Below are 20,444 nucleotides of genomic sequence, written 5' to 3'. Positions count from 1 at the left end.
CATCACAAAGTAAGAAGGTCTGCTTGACAGGAGAACACAAAACACACATTCAAGAAAACATGACATCATCAAAATGGTTGCCATGTGCCAGAACAGGAAACGACGAGCCATCGCGGCGCTTCGACACTTAATTCTCTTTTTTCGAGCATCAGCAGCGATGCTCAGTGCGACGATGGCCATAACGCAATCGGCATTATTCAAGGCCGCACAGACTTGCGAGTGGCACCAACACGAAACAGCATTTCTACTTTTTTTTTAATGAACCCTGATTATTGTTTCAATTACATGTGAAGATGAACACAGAAAGAGAAACATCGATCGGTGACCTCGCCCGCCTCCAAAAAGCAGTCCATCATGTTTGACAGCCGACGAGACGCCGACCAGAGGAATAACAACAGTTAAACATTACAATGCTCCTTTTTTTTTTAAACACATTTTCCTTACACAATCCTCCAAATATGGAAAAAATATATACACACATAGCATTAATAATAGGAATTAAAAAACAAAAAAAAAAGACAAATCAGTTTCCAGGGTTACACGCTTGTGGTTTAAAAAAAATAATTACAAATAAAAAAAAAGGTCCACTAGAAAGAAAGAGTGCAAATTGGAACCCCCATAGTCATTCACAGAAAAAAATTAAAACAAAAGCAAAAAGCGGCTGAGCAAGAGTACGTACGGAATAAGATGGTTAATATTACGATACAATATCATTCGAATAGTAAGAGTAAAATATGCAAGTGTGCAAGGCGACGTTTTCTCAAGCAGACAGGTTGCACCAACTGCCAAGTGGAGGTTGTCGGGCCTTTAAAAAAAAGAAGTCAAAGTTGCACATTCTCTGGCCAAGATGGGGACAAAAATGTGCAAGACCGCAGCTGGCGTTCAATGTGGAACTGTGGAAAGCAACACGCACACACCCCGAAAGTCATTCGATGGGAAGTCCCGCGCTCTCCACTCGGCGCTGAGGTTTAGTGATGTCATTTCCGTGTGTGTGTTTGTGGAAATTTCTATGGCGATGTCTGTGATGTCATCCAACACTCGCGCGTGTGTGTGTCAACAGTTGACGACTCAGCCAATCAGAGCATGACGCTAGCTCTGGAGCCGCCCTTTCCTGTGTTTTTCTCATTTTGGGTCCGAACTGTTGTTTCTTTCATATTTCTCAGTATAAATATAAACTCTAACGGCGACACGAGAAGGCAAAGTTGTGGTGATATATAGAATACTGTATTCATATGTACACATATCTTCAGCATGAAAAATAGTTTTTAGTTTCCCGATTTGTATCAAACGACCATATTGAAATATAACATTTGGATTTCATTTGACTAAAATATATATAGGATGTTTGTAGTTTGACGTTAAAAACAGAAGGCAAGTTGGTAGATGGTGCTTTAAAAAGGCACGCTTGTTTGGATTTAAATTGGAAACATCTTTTTTTAAATCAAGAAAAATACGTTTTGCTTTTTGACATTCATGGCAGCAGCACTCAACCAAAAACGACGTCCATCCGCCGTGCTTGTTGTCCCGCCCCCTCAGAAAAAAAAAAAGGTTTGACTTTTTGACTCGGAGAAGCAAAAAAAAAACAACACAACGACACGCTAAACTGGAAGTTTTTGGAAACGACGACGAGATTTGCAAAAGCTCCAAAATGCTCACGTTTCTCGGAAGCAGAAGGGACAAAATGTCCGCTCCGGCAACTCGACACGGCGAGCGGCGAGTCTGAGTCACTTCCTGAAAGCGTCCAAACGTGGCCCCGTCCAGAAAGAAGCAGTTCCGTAAAGTCCCGAACATTTCAGTTTGGTCGCCATCTTGTAAACCGCCGCGAGGCACTTCTGTCAAGGGCTCGCCACCTGCCCAAAAAAAGTTAAGCCAATCCGGAGAGTCCAAAACGAGCTTTGCCGTTCATGTTTGACCGCCTTTAGACTTGGGTTGGCCGAGAAGAAAAGTCCAAACTTGAAGGAGCGCGTGACAAAAACAAACAAAAACACAAATGTTGCCACAATATTGACATAACATACGAACTAAATGTCACTTGCAGCCAAAAACTGGGAAATGGGTAAGATTGTTTTTTTTTTAAATTATTTCCTTTAAAATTTTTGGTTGAAGTCTCTCAAATGAATGAAAGCAAATGAGTTCGGCGGAGGAGGTTTAAGGCTATGACATTTTTGCAGATTATGTAAATTGGAGAAGAATGAAACTTTTCAAAGTCATCCAAATTTACGAGCCAGTAGCGGGAAATAACGAGATCAGCGATGATTAAAGAAAAGTTTTCTTCGAATGATTCAAAGCCAATGAGTCAGCAGGACGAAAAAGCTCAATGCCAGTATTCAAAATCAATTTTCTCAGCTTTTGTACAATCAAAGCGGTGTACGTCGTCGTTTCCAAGAAGCTGGCGGGTTTTTGTGGGGCCTCAAATGAGAAATGAGACAATGACAAAAGCGGTGAAGAGCATTCTTGGACAATTAAGTAAGCTTCCCTCGAAAAGGTTACGTGACGCGAGCGGAATGGCAAACTGAATTTTTCATCAACGCCAAATTTAGACGACGTCTTTCATAAGGAAAAAAAAAAGCCTCAAGAAGCCACGAAAGTCGGCCATTTTGGTCTGAAGCGAACATTTCAAGGGTCAATTTAAAAAAATACGCAGCTCGACGCTCTTCGTCAAACGGCCAAGTTGTTCATTCTTTTGTGCACACGGTCAACTTCTCGACAGTATTTCAGCTGCGCCCAGTCCGCCCGATTGAGCCAAACGGAGTCGCGGACGGACTTTCTGGTGCACCCGTCCCGTGCAGGTGCTGCAAACCTGACACGCAGCCAAGTAATCTAAAAAAATAAAAACAAGTCCACCGTCCTGTCCCATTTTGTTTTGATTTCACCAATCCCCACACGGTGCGTGTCTTTTATTTTTCTTCCTTTTTTGCTGATGCGACGCCTGCGTGTGAGAGTGCAAATTATGTTCCGTCGCTGACGAGGGGCAGCCTGAAATACTGACAATGCTCACCTCGGCTCATTTCGTGGCGCAAATGAGCATTTTGAACGCAGTTGGTGTATATTGTGGCTACACTTCAAAAAAAAAGGAGCTCACATGTGATGACTCGCGGTCTCCAGCGACAACTGGGCAGTGGCTCGCTGCAGCTCTGAGCTGGCCCTGCGCTGGGTGGGCGGCGGGGGCATCATCAAGCCCAAAATCAGGCCCCGGCCCCCCTCGTCCTCCGTCGGCCTCTCCCGCTCCTCCACCTCCTCGCATCCCTCGGCCCTTACCTTCTTGTCCTCGGCCTCGTCCCGCTCGCCGTCCGCCTCCATCTTCTGGTCCTCACTCCAGCGCCGCTTGAAGCGCAGCTTGAGCGGGATGCAGCGGGTGCCGCCGGGGCTGACGGGGGCCGCCGACGCCGGCTCCGTCTTCAGGCTGAGCAGCGGGAACGCCGAGTGGCCGGCGCTGAGCGGCGGAGTGGCCGGGGTCTTGAAGACCTCGTCTTCGTCGTCCAGGTCGGCATCATTGTCGGGCGGCGGCGGGCAGGGGGCGGGAGGGCTCCCGTTGGCCTTGGAATGTCGGTGGAGCTGATGATGGGACACGGGCACGAATAAGTCGTCGTCTTCGGGGTTCAGCTCGTCTTCCTCACTGATGTCGGTCACTTCCACCTCCTCTTCCGACTCGATGTCCGATACGGGCTCCACCTGAAAGGCGTGCGGCACGATCATCAACATCAGCGGCCCAAGTTTTCGCCAGACGCGTGTGGAGAAAGTAAGTAGCGTGCACTGATAATCCGTTGGCGACTGCTTGATGCTTTTAAATAACGACAATAGCGAAGTTAATTTCTGAAGCAAACAGACGAAATGACGTCACTTCCTGTTCCGGGTCTCACCTTGATCTTGGGCGCCGGCGCGAACAAGGACGACTGTCCGGCTGCCGAGGAAGAGGACGACGCGGCCGCCAGCGAGCTTCCCGCTTCCCTCTGCTTGCGTCCGAGAGGCGGCGGCTGCAGCTTGAACTTGAAGGCCTCCTCGCCGCCGCCCCCGCCCGGCTGTCCCCCCAGCGAATGGGAGAGCGGCAGGGGCGGGCCGTGCAGGTGGAGGGGGGCCGGCTTCTCCGGGGTGGGGCGGTGGGGCTGCGGGATGACGATGTTGGGGTAGTGGAGGAACGCGCGGGGGCTGAGGTGGTAGTTGTAGACGGACTGGGTGTGGGCCTGAAGGTAGTGCTTCATGTCCTCCGGGTTGAAGGAGAAGTGAGAGCCCATCATGGGGGAGGGGAGGGAGGGGGAGGGGGTGTAAGGCAGATGTGGAGTGGGGGTCATGGAGAGCGCCGGGGACAGAGTCGGGGCCAGCAGGCCACCGGGGCCCGGCAGGGGGGACACGGGGAAGGGAGACAGTGGCTCCGGGTGGACCCTGTGAGGTCGGGGGAGCGCCGCCGGGTTGGGGGCGCCGCCGTAGAGCCGGAAGAGAGACTCGTGAGGCAAGCGGGGCGGGAGGAGGCTCCTGAAGACCCTCTCCGGCCCCACGCCCCGCTCCTCCGAGCCCACCGCCTCCTCCAGCTCAGAGTTGGTGGAGGTGCCGTCGCTGCAGTCGCTGACGGAACCGCGGGCCATGCGACGCGCCACGCCGCTGAACACGCCCGGACTGCGAAGCTCCTCGCTGGACGACAGCACGTCCGACGGCGCCGAAGGGGGGAAGCGGAAGTGGGTGCCCCCGCTCGGCACTGGCGGGGCGCTCTGCGGCACGCCGCGACCTGCGACAAAGGGGGCGGTGGAGGCAATCAGACATGACAACGAGCAACGCGGGACTACTTTTTTTTAAACACCGTCCTCGCACACTGACTCACTGCTGCTGTGTTTTTAATCATTTGTTGGAACGGATCATCAAAAAATCATTAAGAACAAACCATGTGAGGTTTTGGCCGTGTATACAAAACTTGACTTGTTTGGGAATTTGTGGGCGAGAGAAGACAGTGGATCTGACGCCAAGGCCGGGAACGCTTGCTGCAAGCTAAAAGCACTCAAATCATGCGAGGCAAAAGGCTCGGCGATACGGCCTCTAAACGCAAATTGAATGCCACTTCCGCTATGAATCCATTTTTTTCTTCTTCACTATGGAAAAGCAAACGAAAAATACAAAGACATTATTTAACACATTCTGCTTTGGTGTTGCTTTCCCTTCTGGGATATCTCCTGAAACTTACACTAAGGAATACGATCTAAAGTGTTGTTAAAACATTTCAATGTACTTCTATTTTTAAATTTGATGTGATCCAGCCGGGACCTGTCAACAACACAAAAGGAGTAATTTCCAACAATTTACACCCCCACCCCCAGTTGGAGAAAATGGGTCCAAGATGGGTGCCCCTTCTCTCAGCCCCCCCGACCCCAGTGCTCCTTCCAGCAAAATTGTGGCACTGCAATAAATTCTTGGCCAGCGTGCACATGCCAGAATTAAATACTGGAAAAGTTGCTCTCGCTGCCATTACAAACATGGGCTGGGCTCCTTCCCCTCCCCCACTGGACTGCCACTGTGCATGCGTGCGTGCGTGTGTGTAGGCAACAATCAGCGCAGACTGACGTGGGCACGCGTGTGTGCATGTAACATCCCAACACGCGTGGGCCACATCACACACACTATAATTAAAGTATCGTGCCGCACTTAAGTCAGCTCCATATGGGATCTGTTTACACTGGAACAGAACACAGAGAGACCACTTGAGGGAGGGGGGGTGCGTGGGTGAGGTTGTCATGATGACATCACGACAATTTAATGATCGTAAAAAGAATCACAATCACAGTCAATCGTGTTGAATGCGTTGCTTTGCCACCTGACGTGTTAGCCACGCTGCTAATTAGCCTCACAACAACGGCAGCACAATTTGTTGAGTTGCGGCACATATTTGACATTAGTGCGTGTGCGTGAACGTACCTGAGCCCATGTCGATAAAGGGGTAGTTGACCAGCACCAGTTTGTTGAAGTTGAACTTGTAGGTGAACCTCTTGCCTTTGGTCTTGTGCAGGATCCTCTTGTTGTAGTAGTACCTGCGGGGGCGACACCACAACGCCGTCACGGGACCGCCAACACCTCGTCCTCCTCTCCGATTCACGCGACGTTCTAGGACGTGGCGACCCCCCCCACCCACCCACCGCCGCGGCAAGAACATGTGGTGCTATACGTGAAGGAAGTGAGGCGCGATGAGTCACCATCAGAGAAGGTGGAGGAGTGAAGAGCGAGCGGCTGACAGCTCATCTAACAAGATGATCAAATGGCCCCGCGTGAGTCACACAGCGAGCCTCCGGACTTTGATTCAGCAGAGTCTTTCGCTTCTTTGTGAACGGCGAAAACTTGATTCACATTTTCCACATGCTGGCTGCATTCACACATTTTCATGTCAACAAGATGAAAAGATGACATCTCCTTGCATTACATCTCCAGAGAACCAACCCGAGTGCTGTTTTCGCTAACATCAACACACATTGTTTTCAAAGAATCGATTATTTTACCGAGGAATCGGATTCAAATTGATTTGGCATTATTAAAATGTGCACGTGAGGTGCGGGTGTTGTTGTTGACCATTTATTGTTTGCCTGGTGAGTGATGTGGGCGTCACATATTGGAAAAACGGTATACGAGACGGCCGACAATTTGTCATCGGCATTCTTGTGGAAAAGGCCGACCGCGGGCTGGATCTGATTAAGCGGCAAAAGTGTACCTAATCGAGTGTCTGATGAGTGTATCCAAGCGACGAGCACTCAAAATAAAAGCCAGACGTGGGCGGCGTCGGGCCTGCGCGAGGCGTCGGGGCTCCTGGAAAGCGAAATCCGACACATACGCGCGGGAGAACGCACACACCGGACGACCTCGTCTGCCTTTGAAGATCACTTCAACTTGCCTGAGCCGTGTGTTGTGTGTTGCGGGCTCCGTGCGCCCAAGTCTCGAGCGGCCGCGACATTTACGCTCAACGCAAAAAAAAAAAAAAAAAGCAAATAAGGCGCAGATGGGCCGGAGGAGGACTGACATATAACAAGGTGTGAAGCGCATGTGTGCGTGTAACAAGACGAATGGAACCCACACCAACCTACAAGACAGAAGGTGACACGAATGACAAACTGTGTGTGTGTGTACAGCAAGAGAACAGACCGCCCTTTAAATAAAACCCCATCATCATCATCATCATATATGTACGCTACACAGGCCAAGGGAACGTTTCTAAAATGTTCCGTCACCCTGCACTCAATCCGACCCACACCGCTTCGGAGGCGTGTGACGGACAAGAAGTGATGAATATGAGCAAGAGCAGCACAGAAAATGAGAAACAGAAGTCAAGATGTCCACTCGGGTGTTCGCCAGGAGAACTAACGTCATTTGAGAACCATCTTTTATGCTATAAAGTTCTTTTCCATCCTAATAAAAGTGTGTCCGTGTCTTCAGATGTTTTCCACTGCCATCAAACTATAGCGCAGAAAATTAAAAAAAAAAAAAAAAAAAAAACCTAATCTAAATGCCGACGGGTGTATACGTTGCTAACTGGTTAGCCGCTAGCACCCAGCTAGCGATATGTTGCTAACATCTGGCAAACCTTGTTATCAGAGGCTCCAGTGAAACATTTTGAACGTGGTCTGACCTGAGGGCACGACTGAGCTTGTCGTAGTTCATCTGAGGCTTGCACTTGCGAGCGCCCCACAGGCGGGCCACCTCGTCCGGGTCCTTGATGACAAACTCGCCGTAGTCGCCCTGCCAGGCGATGACGTCGTGGTACTCCTCCTTGCGCAACAGTTCCAGGATGAAATGCCACAACTGGATCTGCCGCGAGCCCGGGCTCGACTCGGGCTTGTAGGCCCACTCGGGGAAGGCGAACCCTAGGATTGGACGACAGACGAGGAAATGTTTAAATGCTGAAGCGTAAATTAATTGACTTTTTTTTTTTTTTTTTTTTTTAAACAACAGTGACTCAGCGTACAACTCCGCAAGTCACGAGTCCAGAATTGTAATTCTTGCAGCTGCTTTCTCAGCACCACAATAGCTGGAACGCAGCGTGCCGACTTTGCCTCGTTTGCCGGGAACAAGTCGGGCTGGCCGCCACCGTGGGCGGCTTCCCACACTCCGCGGTCGCATCACCGGCGCGCCGTTATCACGTCGAATGGACGCCGTTCAAACGGGCGCATCTCGGCCAAGGTGCAGACAAAATATAAGCATGCGGCCGCTGTGGCAGTAAAAGACTCAACATACGGCCTCTGTGTCATTCGCACACACACACAGACCTCATTAAATCCAGATGTGCTTGGCAACCGGGCTCAGGGCTGAGGTTCAGAAACATCTGGGCACGATGTAACAATGCTGCTTTTTCTGCGTGTGCGAGTGCAAGAAAGGTCGTATGGCAAGCACTCGGTTGCAATCACTTTCACACACTCCACAAACGGCGTCCAATCGAAAAAGCAACATGAGCAACGATACACACATAAAGACACACACACAAAAAATGAATACTAAACTAATACTAATCAGATATGTCAAGCAAGTGTGCACATCTGGTGCACTTTATGGGCCTGTAAATGTTTTGGGCCGGCGTCATAAAAGCAGACTGAAACAAGAAAAGCAGATTTCAAAAATACAAATAAAAGGAAGACACACCTGGCAAACAAAATGGCCGCCCACAGTCAAAAGGTGTCCCAACATGGAGGCCAGATGGCCTTTCAAATCATGAGGACTTTTCCTATTCAGGCATCAAACGACTCTTGCGCCTCGCTTGTCATTTACAAACATGCCTCAAAGAAGCAGCGAGGAGGCCGCCAGGTGGGGCAATTTTGGGTCGTGAATAAAAATTGCTGCGCAAATTAGGGATCGCCCCATCACATTGTTTTGCAGCCAAATGAGAGTCACCTGATTTGGAGACCTTGGCTGGATTAAGAAGAAGAAAAAGAAGAAAAATTGCGCGTCCAAACGTGGGCTGACGCCGCTCGACACGGATGGACAGAGTCGCTCATTTGCGGCCCGAGCAAGCGGCGACAGGACGCTCTCGAAACAAGCGTCATCATCGAGGAAGAGGAGCAACTTCAGTGACAAGACGGAGGAAATCCTTTTGCCCCTCACGCCAAGCGGCTTTTAAGCAGCTCTCGCTTCATCGATTTCTCGACCCAAGCGAGCAAGCGGCCCGCAGACAACGAGGTTATTCAAAAACACATCTGTCAATGAGCTCCAGTCACGCGCGTGCACGTGTCGTACGTGCGCACGTCTCCCGCAAGCGGCGCTGCGGGCGAGCATACGGCAGGTTAGCGGGCGAGGTGAGTGGGTTGGTACGTGGGCGCGACGAGCACGTGCACAAAGAACACGGGAATAGTGATCACGCCCACGTACGCGCGCGCGCTGACTCACGCCGCGTTGGCTTTCGTCGTCCGCCGATCGCGCCTCCCACCCTCGCTGTCATCTCCCTTTTCCTCTTTCACGGCGGCCCGCCCGCCGTCGCCGCCTCCCCGAGACGCAGTCGCCTGGCAACGCAAGCTTTTAAGTGCTAAAAATAAGCAGCTGACTCACGACGAGATGAGATTCAATTACGGGGGGAAAAAAAAAGTTGTCAAAGGGAGTTTGTGGTCTTTTGGGCAGCGAGCCAGCGGATCAGCTCACATCTGGACACGAAGCCGACGTCCGGCAAAAAAATGCTGCAAAACTTGTTTCGTATTCGAGCTTTTCTTTGTGAACACGAGAGGCTCATTCGTCGAGCGCTGCAAATGAAACCGAAGGTGACACCAAAAGTGTCTACTCTAACGCATTAAAGACTTTTTAATATCAAAAGCAAATTTCTACACCCAAGTGAATCTTTCACGTTATCTGATGACTGCCACGCCAAAGCTAAAAGGTAAGCAAAGCTGCGTGGGATTTGCATTAGCTTCCGAAGTTGTTGACGAGGCGAGGGTGCTCCGGGTTTAAGTTTATGAAGTGCTGCGTCCACAAAGGAAAACACTTTTGCCGAATATGACTGAGGCAAGACTTTTTTTTTTATGTTTTGATATGAAAATTAGAGATGTTGCTGATGCCATAAAAATCCAAGGCTGTCAGCAACAAGCTTCTGTAGCGCAGCGCCCACTCTGTGCATTCACCCCTCCCTTCCTCCGATTCTTTGCCGAGTCTAAATTTAGCCGTCACCTCGCAAAGGTCGTCTGTGACTCAGGGGCACGGTGGCGATGGGGAGAGGCAAGCGGAGCGCGCTAAACGGCGACGGCTGGCGACCATCCAAGGTGGGAGGTTATCGGGCTGCCGTCCGCCGGTGCGCAAAAAGGCAGGAAGTCGATGGCGGCAAAAGCGGGAATCTCCCTGACGTGGAAAGTGTCGGCATGTGTGGAAAGTCAAGTTCCAAAGGGAATAAAACAAAAAAAGTAAGCGCTGACCCTGAACTAAATGACTTTAGTAACACGCTAAAGCTGGATTGTCTGAGCCAATCAGAACGCAGAAAGGCCCAACAAACAAAAAGAAGGTTTAGGAAAGCGGAATTACACAAGCGGAAAGAAAGCCAATTTCCAGCTTGGATCCTTGAGATGTTTTCTTGCATCTTGTAATCTTAAAACTGTCAAGACGCTGAAAGTGGTGTCGCGGGCTCATCATTTCTTCTTCGAACTTTCCATCGGGCGTGACCGAGTGACTTTTGTGGGGTCGTGCTGGGAAGTTGAAATAGGCAGCACAAAAGTGGAGGTTGGAAAAGGCCTTCGCAGCTTTGCCAGCATTTCACTTTTTAATGAGGTGAAAGGGGCGCGTGACCAAAAGATGAAATCAGCCAATCAGCTGCGCGAGCCAAATGGAGCACCTGTGCCCGAGTGGATCACACGGTTCAGAGTCTGACTCGTGAGCTGAGAATTACCGTCTGCGGAATGGCCAGCGAAGAGTCTGAAAAGCAGCGGGAGTGTCGGGAAGGAAACGGACCGGAAAGACAAGCCCGTGGAGATGAAAGCCGGAGCCGAGGGCCCGACTCGTGACGAGAGAGCGGCCGGAACAACGTGAGCCCGAATCCAAAACAATAACTCGGGCTGTCGTGTCTTGTTGTCGCGCTTCCCACCGTTCAGCCAACGCGTCAACAACCGGAGGCGCTTTGAGCCGATCTCGAGTGCTGTGCCATCGTTGACGAGTGTCGAAACGGAACATTGCTCGACTTTGTCGGGCCCGGGACAAATTCAATAAGCTCGCATTTGATGAGCGGAGTGCTTTTTAAAAGTCTCACAGGAACGGTTGCGTTTCAAAGACAAACGCTTTTGAAACGATGCGAAAAAACTATTTCCTCCACAACCAAACTAATTCTCGGGGGAGCTGCAGAAGTTAACGCGAAAGGTGAGATTTGAGGAGATCAAGTCTTGATGAAACGACGATCACGGTCGACCTCACGACGATTCAGATTTCAAGCTGGCAATCGCGTCGTCGTGCTCCCAGAAAATGACGAGCGTGTAAAAACATCGGCCCGAGTTGGTCCGCTTCCCAAACATCGCGACGGTGTTTTGGGAGAAAAGGCGAGCGAGAGACAAACAAACAAAAGACGAGAGGGAGATGAGTCGCCGTCTCACCACGACGAGCGTTTCGGTGCTTTAAAACTTCCGTCCACCTTGTGCGAGGAAATGGAGCATTTATGATTTGTGTTTCGATGAGAATGGAGACGCTGCCTCCGCTTTGAAGCGGCCTCTGAGCACACCCAAACCACGTCACTTTGGTTTTGCGTGTAATTTCGCCTTTAGTGACGAGAAAAACAAGCCAAACTTGAGCGCAACTTCTTTCAGATGACTAAATTATTTTTCTTTTTGTCAAAGCTCCGAATGAAAGCAGAGCCTCGTGAGGTGAAAACTGGCTGCCTTGAGGCGCAAGTTGAGTTTCTTCATTTTCGAGACTTAAAAACTGGAGCGACGGTGCGCACCGACATGTTGGGCCACATTCAGGCAAACTTGCGCTAAAAACGTCGTCTGGCGGAATGCAGAAGAAGCCGAGCGAGGCCGTGCCGCAGCTGCAGTCGTTTGGAGCGCGGCGGTGCTGGGGGAAATTTAGAACTGGCTCCCGTGTTGTGGTTTCGGTCACCAGACGACTTTCATTTTCCTCCAACGCACGCGCGCGTGCGCACACACGTGCGGCCGCAGCCCAGAATAGGCCCTCGGCGCTTCACATCCAGGACGCCCGCGCCACTAACGCGTCCGTCGACGGGTCGCCAATCGTACGTTTCGAGCCGTCTTCTCGGCTCGGCCATCGCGACGGCGGAAGGTGGTGGAAAACGAGGTCGCGCCTTCCATTCCAAGCGAGATTCGGTCCTGGATGCTCGTCAGGAATAAATGTCAAGTTTCTGATCATCTCCACATGTCCTCGGCGGGTTGTGCTGAGAAGACTTTTTCTTCCATGCGTGTCAGCACGTCCCAAAACGTTTCATATTCAGCGCGTGGCAGACAGCAAAAGAAGAGCGCAACATCAAGCAGATTTGTCACTTTTGACAAACGCATTTTGGAAAACAGAGCAACACTTGTGCCTCCGAACCACAAAAACATTCCCAAATGGACGCAAGTTTGCGTTTTAGTCAGCCAAAAAAAAAAAACAGACGTTATTTTTTGGTGTGTTGTGCGAGGCGCGGCAGTCAAGTCGGGCTTGAGCGCCGCCGGACGGCGCAAGTGACGACTTGTGCGCATCAGTTGCTGATGGTGATTCAATTTTCAAACTTGGGAGGTGGCGATTTTCTAGTAAATTGGGAAAAAGCAAACTGCAACATTCAGAGTTTGCAAGACAAAAAAAAAAAAACTCAACACGTGACTTGCGTCCTCATTTTAAAAGCTACAAAGAGGAACGCGATGTCAACTTGACGGCTTCGCTCGCGCAAAGCGGCTCGTCATGTTGGCTCACGCGCCAATCCGAATGTTTGCTTTTCCACGCGGAGAGGCCGAAGCGCTATGCGGTGCGGCGGCTCGCACCGACGGCAAGTCAGCCCGCGTGTTTGATTCCCCACACAGCAAAAAAAAAATTTAAAAAAGGGGGGGGGGTGGACTTTCTCTCGTAGGAGACGTCTGGCTGTGTTACTCAGCTTTTCCTCACACGCCGCCGCCTTAATTCCCCCGTCGACGGCATTAAAGCTGGATCTTCTCACCCCTAGACTGAGCGGCTCGTGCTCGGCGTTAAAAACGTCACAGGCGGAGGCGCGGCGGCGTCACCGCAGGGACATGGCGGCACTCGCCAGCCAAGGCGCGAATATTAAAAGAGCGTGCGCACACTAATGCGAGACAGACGACCGCCGCTTGCATGCGGGGGGCGGGGCTTCAGTCGGGCCTCTGACTTTCACTGGGACTCAAGACTTGTTCCTAACTTTGAGGTGGCGCACGGGCCAAAGAAGAAGTCATGACATTTTGGTTCACATTTTCTTGCCTTCATTTCTCATTCGCGCCAAAACAACGCCTGGATCTTAGTCGGAAAGCCCACGTTGAGGAATGGCGAGCTCACTTCAAGCGGACGACGACCACAGAAGTCTCGCCACTGACAAAGCGAGAGCACAAAGGTCAACAAGTGGCCGTAAGGCCGACCTGATTATCACAAACGCACATTGCAAGCCACCTTTGAAGCGGACGACGAGGCCACGGAGCCGTTAAACGGGTGGCGCCGCAGGACGCGGGGGCGTGACGCGATTGATTAATCAAAGAGCCGGTCAAAAGGTGAGCTTTGGCCATAAATCAATCAATTGACGAGCGCGTGTCAAACGCGCACCTGCGCGACGTCAAGAAAAACAAAAAAGCGAGACAAGACACGATAAGTTGAGGAGTTTCTGAAGGTAACGAGAGGAGAAAACCTTCCCTTGGCGCTTCAGTCAAAACATGACATCGTCATCAAGGTCGAGACCCGCGCGCAGAGACGCCGAACCGGGAAACTTTTGGATCATTGATGGCAGTCTCAAAGAAGTTTGCGGACAAAAGTTTTTTCCCTCGCAAGACGTAACAGAACAGCGACCAGTCACGGGCGAAAGCCGCATCTCGCACGCCGTCAACTGGGATGGGTCGCAGCTCACTGCGCTTTTTGGGATCTATTTCGCTTTGGCTAAAGAATCTGTTCGCCACCGAGGACGGCCGCCATTTTGAGATTGTTTATCAGGCAGGAATCCTTTTCCTCGTTGCGAGGAAATTCCAAGTGGTCGTCTTGACACGTCCTTGCCGCGTCGCAGTACAAACACATTGACATCGGAAAACAACAATGGGCGCAGAATGTCGTGCACCGCAAGAGTAAAGTAGTAAAAAAAAAGTAAAAGTAGTAAAAGTTAAAAAAAGTAAAAAAGTTTAAAAAAGTAAAAAAGTTAAAAAAAGTTAAAAAGTTAAAAAAAAAAAAAAAAGCGGATGGGAGACCAAGTAAATGTGGGGAAAGATTCTCAAAAATGTCACGCGTCATGAAAACAATGAAGATGCCACGTGACGTCCTTCTTTTAAATTTCAAACGTGCACAACGTTTCAAATCAAACGATTCACCCGTCTTCTGCATCCCAAAACTTTGGACGGAGCGTTTTTGGAATCCAGTCTCTCCCGGTGGGAAGATGGAAACGCGCTGATGGTGGTCGGCCGGGCTGCGGCGGTTCCCCACAAATCGGCGTCGCCCGCCGCCGGCCGAGCGGACGCGGAGCATCAAACAAAAACAAATAGTTGACACGAGCTGCCGAAGTGTGCGCAAGCCAGCCGCATCGAGACCGCACATTCGTCAACGGCGAGAGACGACAACATCGGTCGTCCCGTTGGAAGGTACGCGAGTAAAAAATATTAGCTTTTTGGATGGAGCTTTAAAAAAAAAATGCAGCAAGTGTAGGCGCTCGGGACAAGTCTGGGACAGATCAACCAAAATTCAGCAGCCGCAAAACCAAAAGTGGGCTTTTTATTTGATTTATTTTTTTCCCTCCGTCGACTTTCTCAGCTCGGCGGCTCAGGCGGTGGTCGCCTGTGAGAATCCGCCTCACTTTTTCCCCGCTGCAGACTTTCCACTCGCACGCTCCCGCCAACAGATGCCACACTTGGACGTCTGAATGCTGCCATTTAGGGAAAGAAAAAAAAAAAAAACAACATTCTGGATCTCTCTAATTACGACGGGCCACGCTCGGCTGCAACTTTGCGAGCTTGTGCTGGCTTGCGGGGCGCGGGCACGCCGTGGGCCGCCGCCGCCATGTGTCAGAGATGGCAGTCATAACAGCGAGTTGCTTCTTTTTGGGCTGTGGATGACTCCAGTCAAAACACGAGCACCTTCCAAAACGCGGCGCCATCACATGAAGGACGTTCTCACAAGTCAGCGGACCTGAAGTTTACTTTTCAACAGCACACACAGCCAGAGATTATTTATCCTCCGTGAAGAATGACCGGCATCATTGCAGTCTTGCGACGAGTTGAAGGTTAAGGTTTGAAAATGATCTTTCCAAACAATTTGATGAATTTCCAATCGGTCTCCAATAAGGTTGAACGATTTTACAATGTTTGATTTCAGCCAAACGTTCACCTCCACACTGTCACGGGAACGGGGGACTTTTTAGCAAGTGCTTTCAGAATAGTTCTACGCTGGAGAGGAAGAAATGACACGCAGGGGTACCCAACGAAATGAAAAGCTGCAGACACGCATACATGTCCATCAGCACTCCCCCCCCGTGTTTGTTTGGCCCGCATGTCCCAGCTTGCGCGCAACCTCGCTTCTGTTCTCCCAACTCGGGTCGCCGCAGCCACTGTACACACACACACACACACACACACACACACTTCCAGGAAAAGATGCCTGCCAGCACGGCGACTCCACAACACATCAGGGAGATGCTGACGTCACTCAGCGGCATTTTTTTTATTTTTTATTGTGCAAATCCGGAACGTGACGGCGGTCGATGAGCGTGACGGTCGTTTGGGGACGAAGCGAAGCGCTTGCATTACGATATTGACGCCATCTTTATTGAGCAACGGCTAAACAACAATATCATTTATTTCATTTTTAGGATATTGGCAAGGTTGTTTTTAATCAACTGTTTGATTAATAATACTAATTATTTGACTCTTTTTTTCTTGTGGACTCTCCGCATCACTTGCACAGCTACAAAAAGACTTTTTGCGCGCATGTATTTATTTTTTCTTTTTGATATTGTAGCTTGTTAATGTTCTACTAATCTATTGTGTTTTTTTGACGTACTTGGTCCATAAAAATGATGCTGATGTATTTTTGTTTTTAAACCAAAAAAAGGGTCACGCAAAAGCAGAGAAACTTGCAAATTCCGCCGCACTTTTGCGTATAATCTTCAATTTCTTCATTCGAATACAAATGACGCACGATGCGACGGGAAGCAAAAATCGGGCGTAGACAGGAAGTGGGCACCGACAGCATGTGATACAACAAAGTCACGTCGTTAAAGTCAGCCACCTCATCCGTCACCAACATGAATAGTTCCATTTGGGACGAGCGAGCCGCAAATATGCGGCCCATTACTGCGTTTGTAGACCTTCAAAAGTGGATTGAAAGATTAATTGTCATTTTTAAGGATAATTAAAGCTCTCTATTTTGGAAAGGGTGAAATGAGCCGGGTTCAAAGAACTGACAGGCCTGAAAAATCATGTCTAATTTGTCTTGCAGAAATTTGCTCATTTCAACAGCATATAATTGCCATTTTCTTCATTCCCTTAGAAATGACGCACGCTTCTAAATAGCCAGATTCAGGCAGAGACAGGAAGTGGTCACCAGCATGTGATACCAAAAAAAAAAAAAAAAAAAAGTCAGTCAACCACATCATCCGTCACCAAAATCTTTGCAAATTTTAGCCGAGAAATTTGGCGGCGTGACAAGAGAGCGACACGGCAGAAATTAAGCCGCCAATACTTCAACAAGTTCTTCCCGCTGATCACAAATGCTCTTCCCAATGGGGGGAAGAAAAAAAAAATGAGGAATATGCTGCACATTTGTGGTTTTTCAAAAACCTTTGAAAAGTACATTTCAGGATTAACTTTGACTTTAAAGGATAATTGAGGCTTCCATTTTGGAAAGTTAATTAAACTGAACCTAAATGAAATAATGTGCTCATCGCACAGCTAATTTGATCAACGATATTTTGAAGGCAATGACGCACGTCTTGAAAAGGACAAATCCTGGCAAAGACAGGAAGTGGCCACCGACAGCTGGCGATACGACAACAAAAACGACTTGACAAAACTCCAGCCGGGGACGCCGATACAACCACAATGGCAAACTTTAGCAACGCGGCGAGACCCAAAACGGCCGGCAGGGGGTCCACCTTCTCGCCTTGAACAAATGGTCGCCCTAAAGGACAATTTGCTGGCCTGAAAGTCAAACACGGGCCGTGTTGCGCGCATGTCAATGTGACGCGGCGCCAAAGCAGCAGACATGTGGCCATGCAACACAAACACGAGCGCGCGCACAAACACATAAATACGCTGGCGGTCATTAAGAGCAGCCGTCGTCCTCGCCAGACTTAACGCTCGCTAATTGCTCATGTATGGCCCCTTTCATACACGGCAAGCTCACACACACACACACACACGCACTAAGCACAACAAAGCGTGCCGGCGGTGACGTCGGCCGTGTTGATACAAGGAGCAAGTGGAAAATTGGACTTGCCAGCGGCCAGACGGCCGACTTCCTGATAGGAAGAGTTTGACCCATTTCTATGTGCACGTATGTGCATGAAGTCACACAGGAAACAGACACACAAAAGGCCTGTGTGTGTGTGCGTGTTTCACGCGACAATGACACAAGCGGGAGCTCGCATTTGAAACGTTTTGCATTGTTATGACGTGATTACGTTTGGTTCAACAACAACAGGGGAAAATAAACAAAGAAAGACGAAGTCGTGAACTCGCAAAGCTGCACGAGCACTTTCGGCGCAGATTTTACGGGAACGACTCAAATCTAACCTGTCAAGTCGTTGAAGTGGAATACAAAACACGAGCAAACTTGCTGGTTTTGATTCTTTTCTTGAGCAAATATTTGATGATACTTGAGGAGGGTCACGTGATTGGGCCATTCTCTTGCCCAACGCACCATCGGAGGCGTCGCACCTCAGCGGGGGTGATCTAATCAGGCGTGCTCGGCCCTAATCTCGCGCTCTTCTCCCGTAATAAGGACAGAGCATCAGGTGATGCGCAGTCGGGGGCTGCTGTCTGCCAGGCAAACTTTTCAATCACATTCATGAAAAAGACAACTTGCGTTAAAGAGACTTGGCTTGGAAGCGGTCACACCACAGATGCAACAAGTTCCTCGCGGCGAAGCAAAACCGCACTTTGTACACAAAACGTGCTTACTGGTTTGCCACACTGTGACAATCTCGCGTCGAGAGGCCACCGCATCGCATTTTAGTTTCGACTAACTTGGGAGGAACTCAAACTGATTCCAGTGCTTAGATTGCAAGTCTGTCATTGGGAAAGAAAAAAAAAAAAAAGCGCCAATATTTTAACGCCAGTAGCACACGAGCAGCCCGGCGTGTTTCGAGTAGGAGCCATGTCTCCCAAAAAGGCGATGCATGAAAAAACGATTTGTTAGCAGGCAGCAAGTTCAGTTTGGCAAAATGGATGACGACTGTGAGCTGCGACGTTCTGCGAGCTCGCTCTCGCCTGCTGCGAGCGCTTCACAAAGAGAAGCGATGGCGTGATGGGAGAGCGCTTCGGTTGTCCCGTCTCACGTTTAGGTTGCGGACGCTGACGCCACATACACAAAACAAAAATGTTTGGCGAGGCTTTTGGATGTTAAAATGTCAGGAAGGACAAGTTGGTCCTCTTGAAAATGGGACATTTCGGTGAAACTTGGAATCAAACTTTTGAATCATAATTGCAAGACGTGATGACATTTTTTAAGTATCGGTCGTTGGACTGGCGAGTATTCGAATGCAAGGACTTGAACTTGTACTTGGTAAGGAGAAGTGGTAAGCGCAACGTTAAGTTTTGAGGGGCTGTGAAAAACTTTAGGGGGTCTCTCAAGTCCCACGTGGGAGATTGACTTCGATTTGGAGTTATTGCCTAGTAAATTTCACTAAGCACGTCAGTCATTTCGCATCACAAATTATCGGAAAAAATAAACCTTAATATTCCTATGTGCATTTTTAACCATGTGTCCAGAGTTTAAACGGTGACGACTCCTCATTTCCCGAACATTCCAACCATATTAACTCTTTCTAATAAGACATGCAAATAAGCGATCACTTTTCCTGCCAGGGTGTCTTTGCCTCAACTTTTTTGCTCACGCTCACCAAAAGCGCCCCAGGCAAGTCATGCATGATCCAAATGTGGTCGTTAATTCACGCCGACGGTGATCGTTCGCTTGTCGGGCTTTGCTGAACAATAAACCGACGGCAAGTCGGGACGGAACCGTTCGGGCGCCATCGTTTGCGGCCACTTTCCTCTGGAGAAGTTGAGGAGTTAGCGTGCTAGCGGCGATTAGCCGCGGAAGCTAAGCCTTCTTGTTATTTGTGAAATAAAAACAGGTTTTGGTGGGGAAGTTTCAAAGTCGGGACGGAAGTACTCACCCGGTTCCCCCGGGGTCTTCATCGCGATCGTCGGTGGGCTTCTTGGCTCACTTTTGCCGTCGAGTGCTAACTTTTCCCCTGGGCTTAGCTTGCTAGCCACGTTAGCCTCTCGGTCCTCCCGTGTTTGTTCTCACCGAATGGCCCCGACAAAAAAAAAAGAAAAAGAAAAAAGCAGCAACAGCTCCTCAGCTTCTTTTACGTCCAATCTCCGCTTGGACCACTTTGGCTCACTTTTCGCTTGCCGCTGGAAAACTTTCACGAGCCGTGTTGAGTTTTTTTTTCCTGCGGAGAAAAGTTGCACCGAGTCTCCGCAGGGGGAATCCGGTAGGCAGGCTGAAGTTGATGGGGGTGGGGGTGGGGGGCGGGAGGCGAGGCGGGTGCCGAGGGCCCGCTTGACGGGAGCGAAGGAATGGCGAAGAAGTGGCGGTGATGCTACAGTTTGGGTCGGCTCGCGGGAACGACGTCGCGTGGTCCGCTTGTGCTCCACATCATCGTCGTCGTCGTCATCCTCCTTTCCGTGCTCTTCTTCTTCTCTTTCTTTTTCTTCGTCTTTCGCGACTCAAACGGCGGCGCTGCTCGGAGAAACAAAAGTGGGCAAGCCAACTCTTCTTTCTGTGCGCTGCTCTCTCCGGCGCACACTTTTTCTTTTTCCACTCACTGGAGCGCCCCCGGCCCCCTTCTCCTCCTCCTCCTCCTCCTCCTCCTCCTCTTCTGTCGGGTGTCGTGTTTCACTCCCCCCTCCTGCCACACGGGGCCGCCCACGCGCACCCACGGAGGGAGGAGGGCGCGGGGGAGCAACTCAAACACGCCCACTTGTTGCCAGAAGATCGTCGTTCTTTGGATTTCATCAACATTCTGTCTGATGAAACTGACAGCGGATTTAAAAAAAAAAAGTTTCAGTTTGAAAAGTAAAGCAACCGACGACTTCTAGTTCTACATTAGGGACGAATGACACAGTGTTTTACTGTCAACCTTTGGGTGAATCGGCAATCTAGGACCAAGT

At 49.9% G+C, this 20,444-nt stretch overlaps 1 protein-coding gene across 1 annotated transcript; it reads right to left on the bottom strand.

The window, feature by feature from the left end:
* Positions 1-237: 237 nt before the first annotated feature.
* Positions 238-20,121, bottom strand: erf (Ets2 repressor factor). The gene is made up of 5 exons (XM_088318500.1): positions 19,442-20,121; positions 7,595-7,829; positions 5,899-6,011; positions 3,861-4,720; positions 238-3,672 (listed from the first exon to the last, which is right to left on the bottom strand). Exons 1-5 carry the CDS (start codon positions 19,461-19,463, stop codon positions 3,079-3,081), a joined length of 1,824 nt encoding a protein of 607 aa, XP_088174626.1. The 5' UTR covers positions 19,464-20,121; the 3' UTR covers positions 238-3,078.
* Positions 20,122-20,444: the final 323 nt, after the last annotated feature.

This window comes from Idiotropiscis lumnitzeri, chromosome 16 (assembly GCF_059441095.1).
Source record: "Idiotropiscis lumnitzeri isolate Australia: NSW breed Sydney's pygmy pipehorse chromosome 16, RoL_Ilum_1.0, whole genome shotgun sequence".
NCBI classification, from domain to species: domain Eukaryota; kingdom Metazoa; phylum Chordata; class Actinopteri; order Syngnathiformes; family Syngnathidae; genus Idiotropiscis; species Idiotropiscis lumnitzeri.
This window is presented reverse-complemented; position numbering and strand designations above follow the sequence as displayed.

Coding starts and splice junctions, on each gene's coding strand:
- erf (XM_088318500.1), bottom strand. CDS start 19,463: ATGAAGACCCCGGGGGAACCGG. Junction 6,012..7,594: donor AAGCTCAGTCGTGCCCTCAG/GTCAGACCACGT, acceptor TCGCCCCCGCAG/GTACTACTACAACAAGAGGA. Junction 3,673..3,860: donor CGCCGGCGCCCAAGATCAAG/GTGAGACCCGGA, acceptor CACGCCTTTCAG/GTGGAGCCCGTATCGGACAT.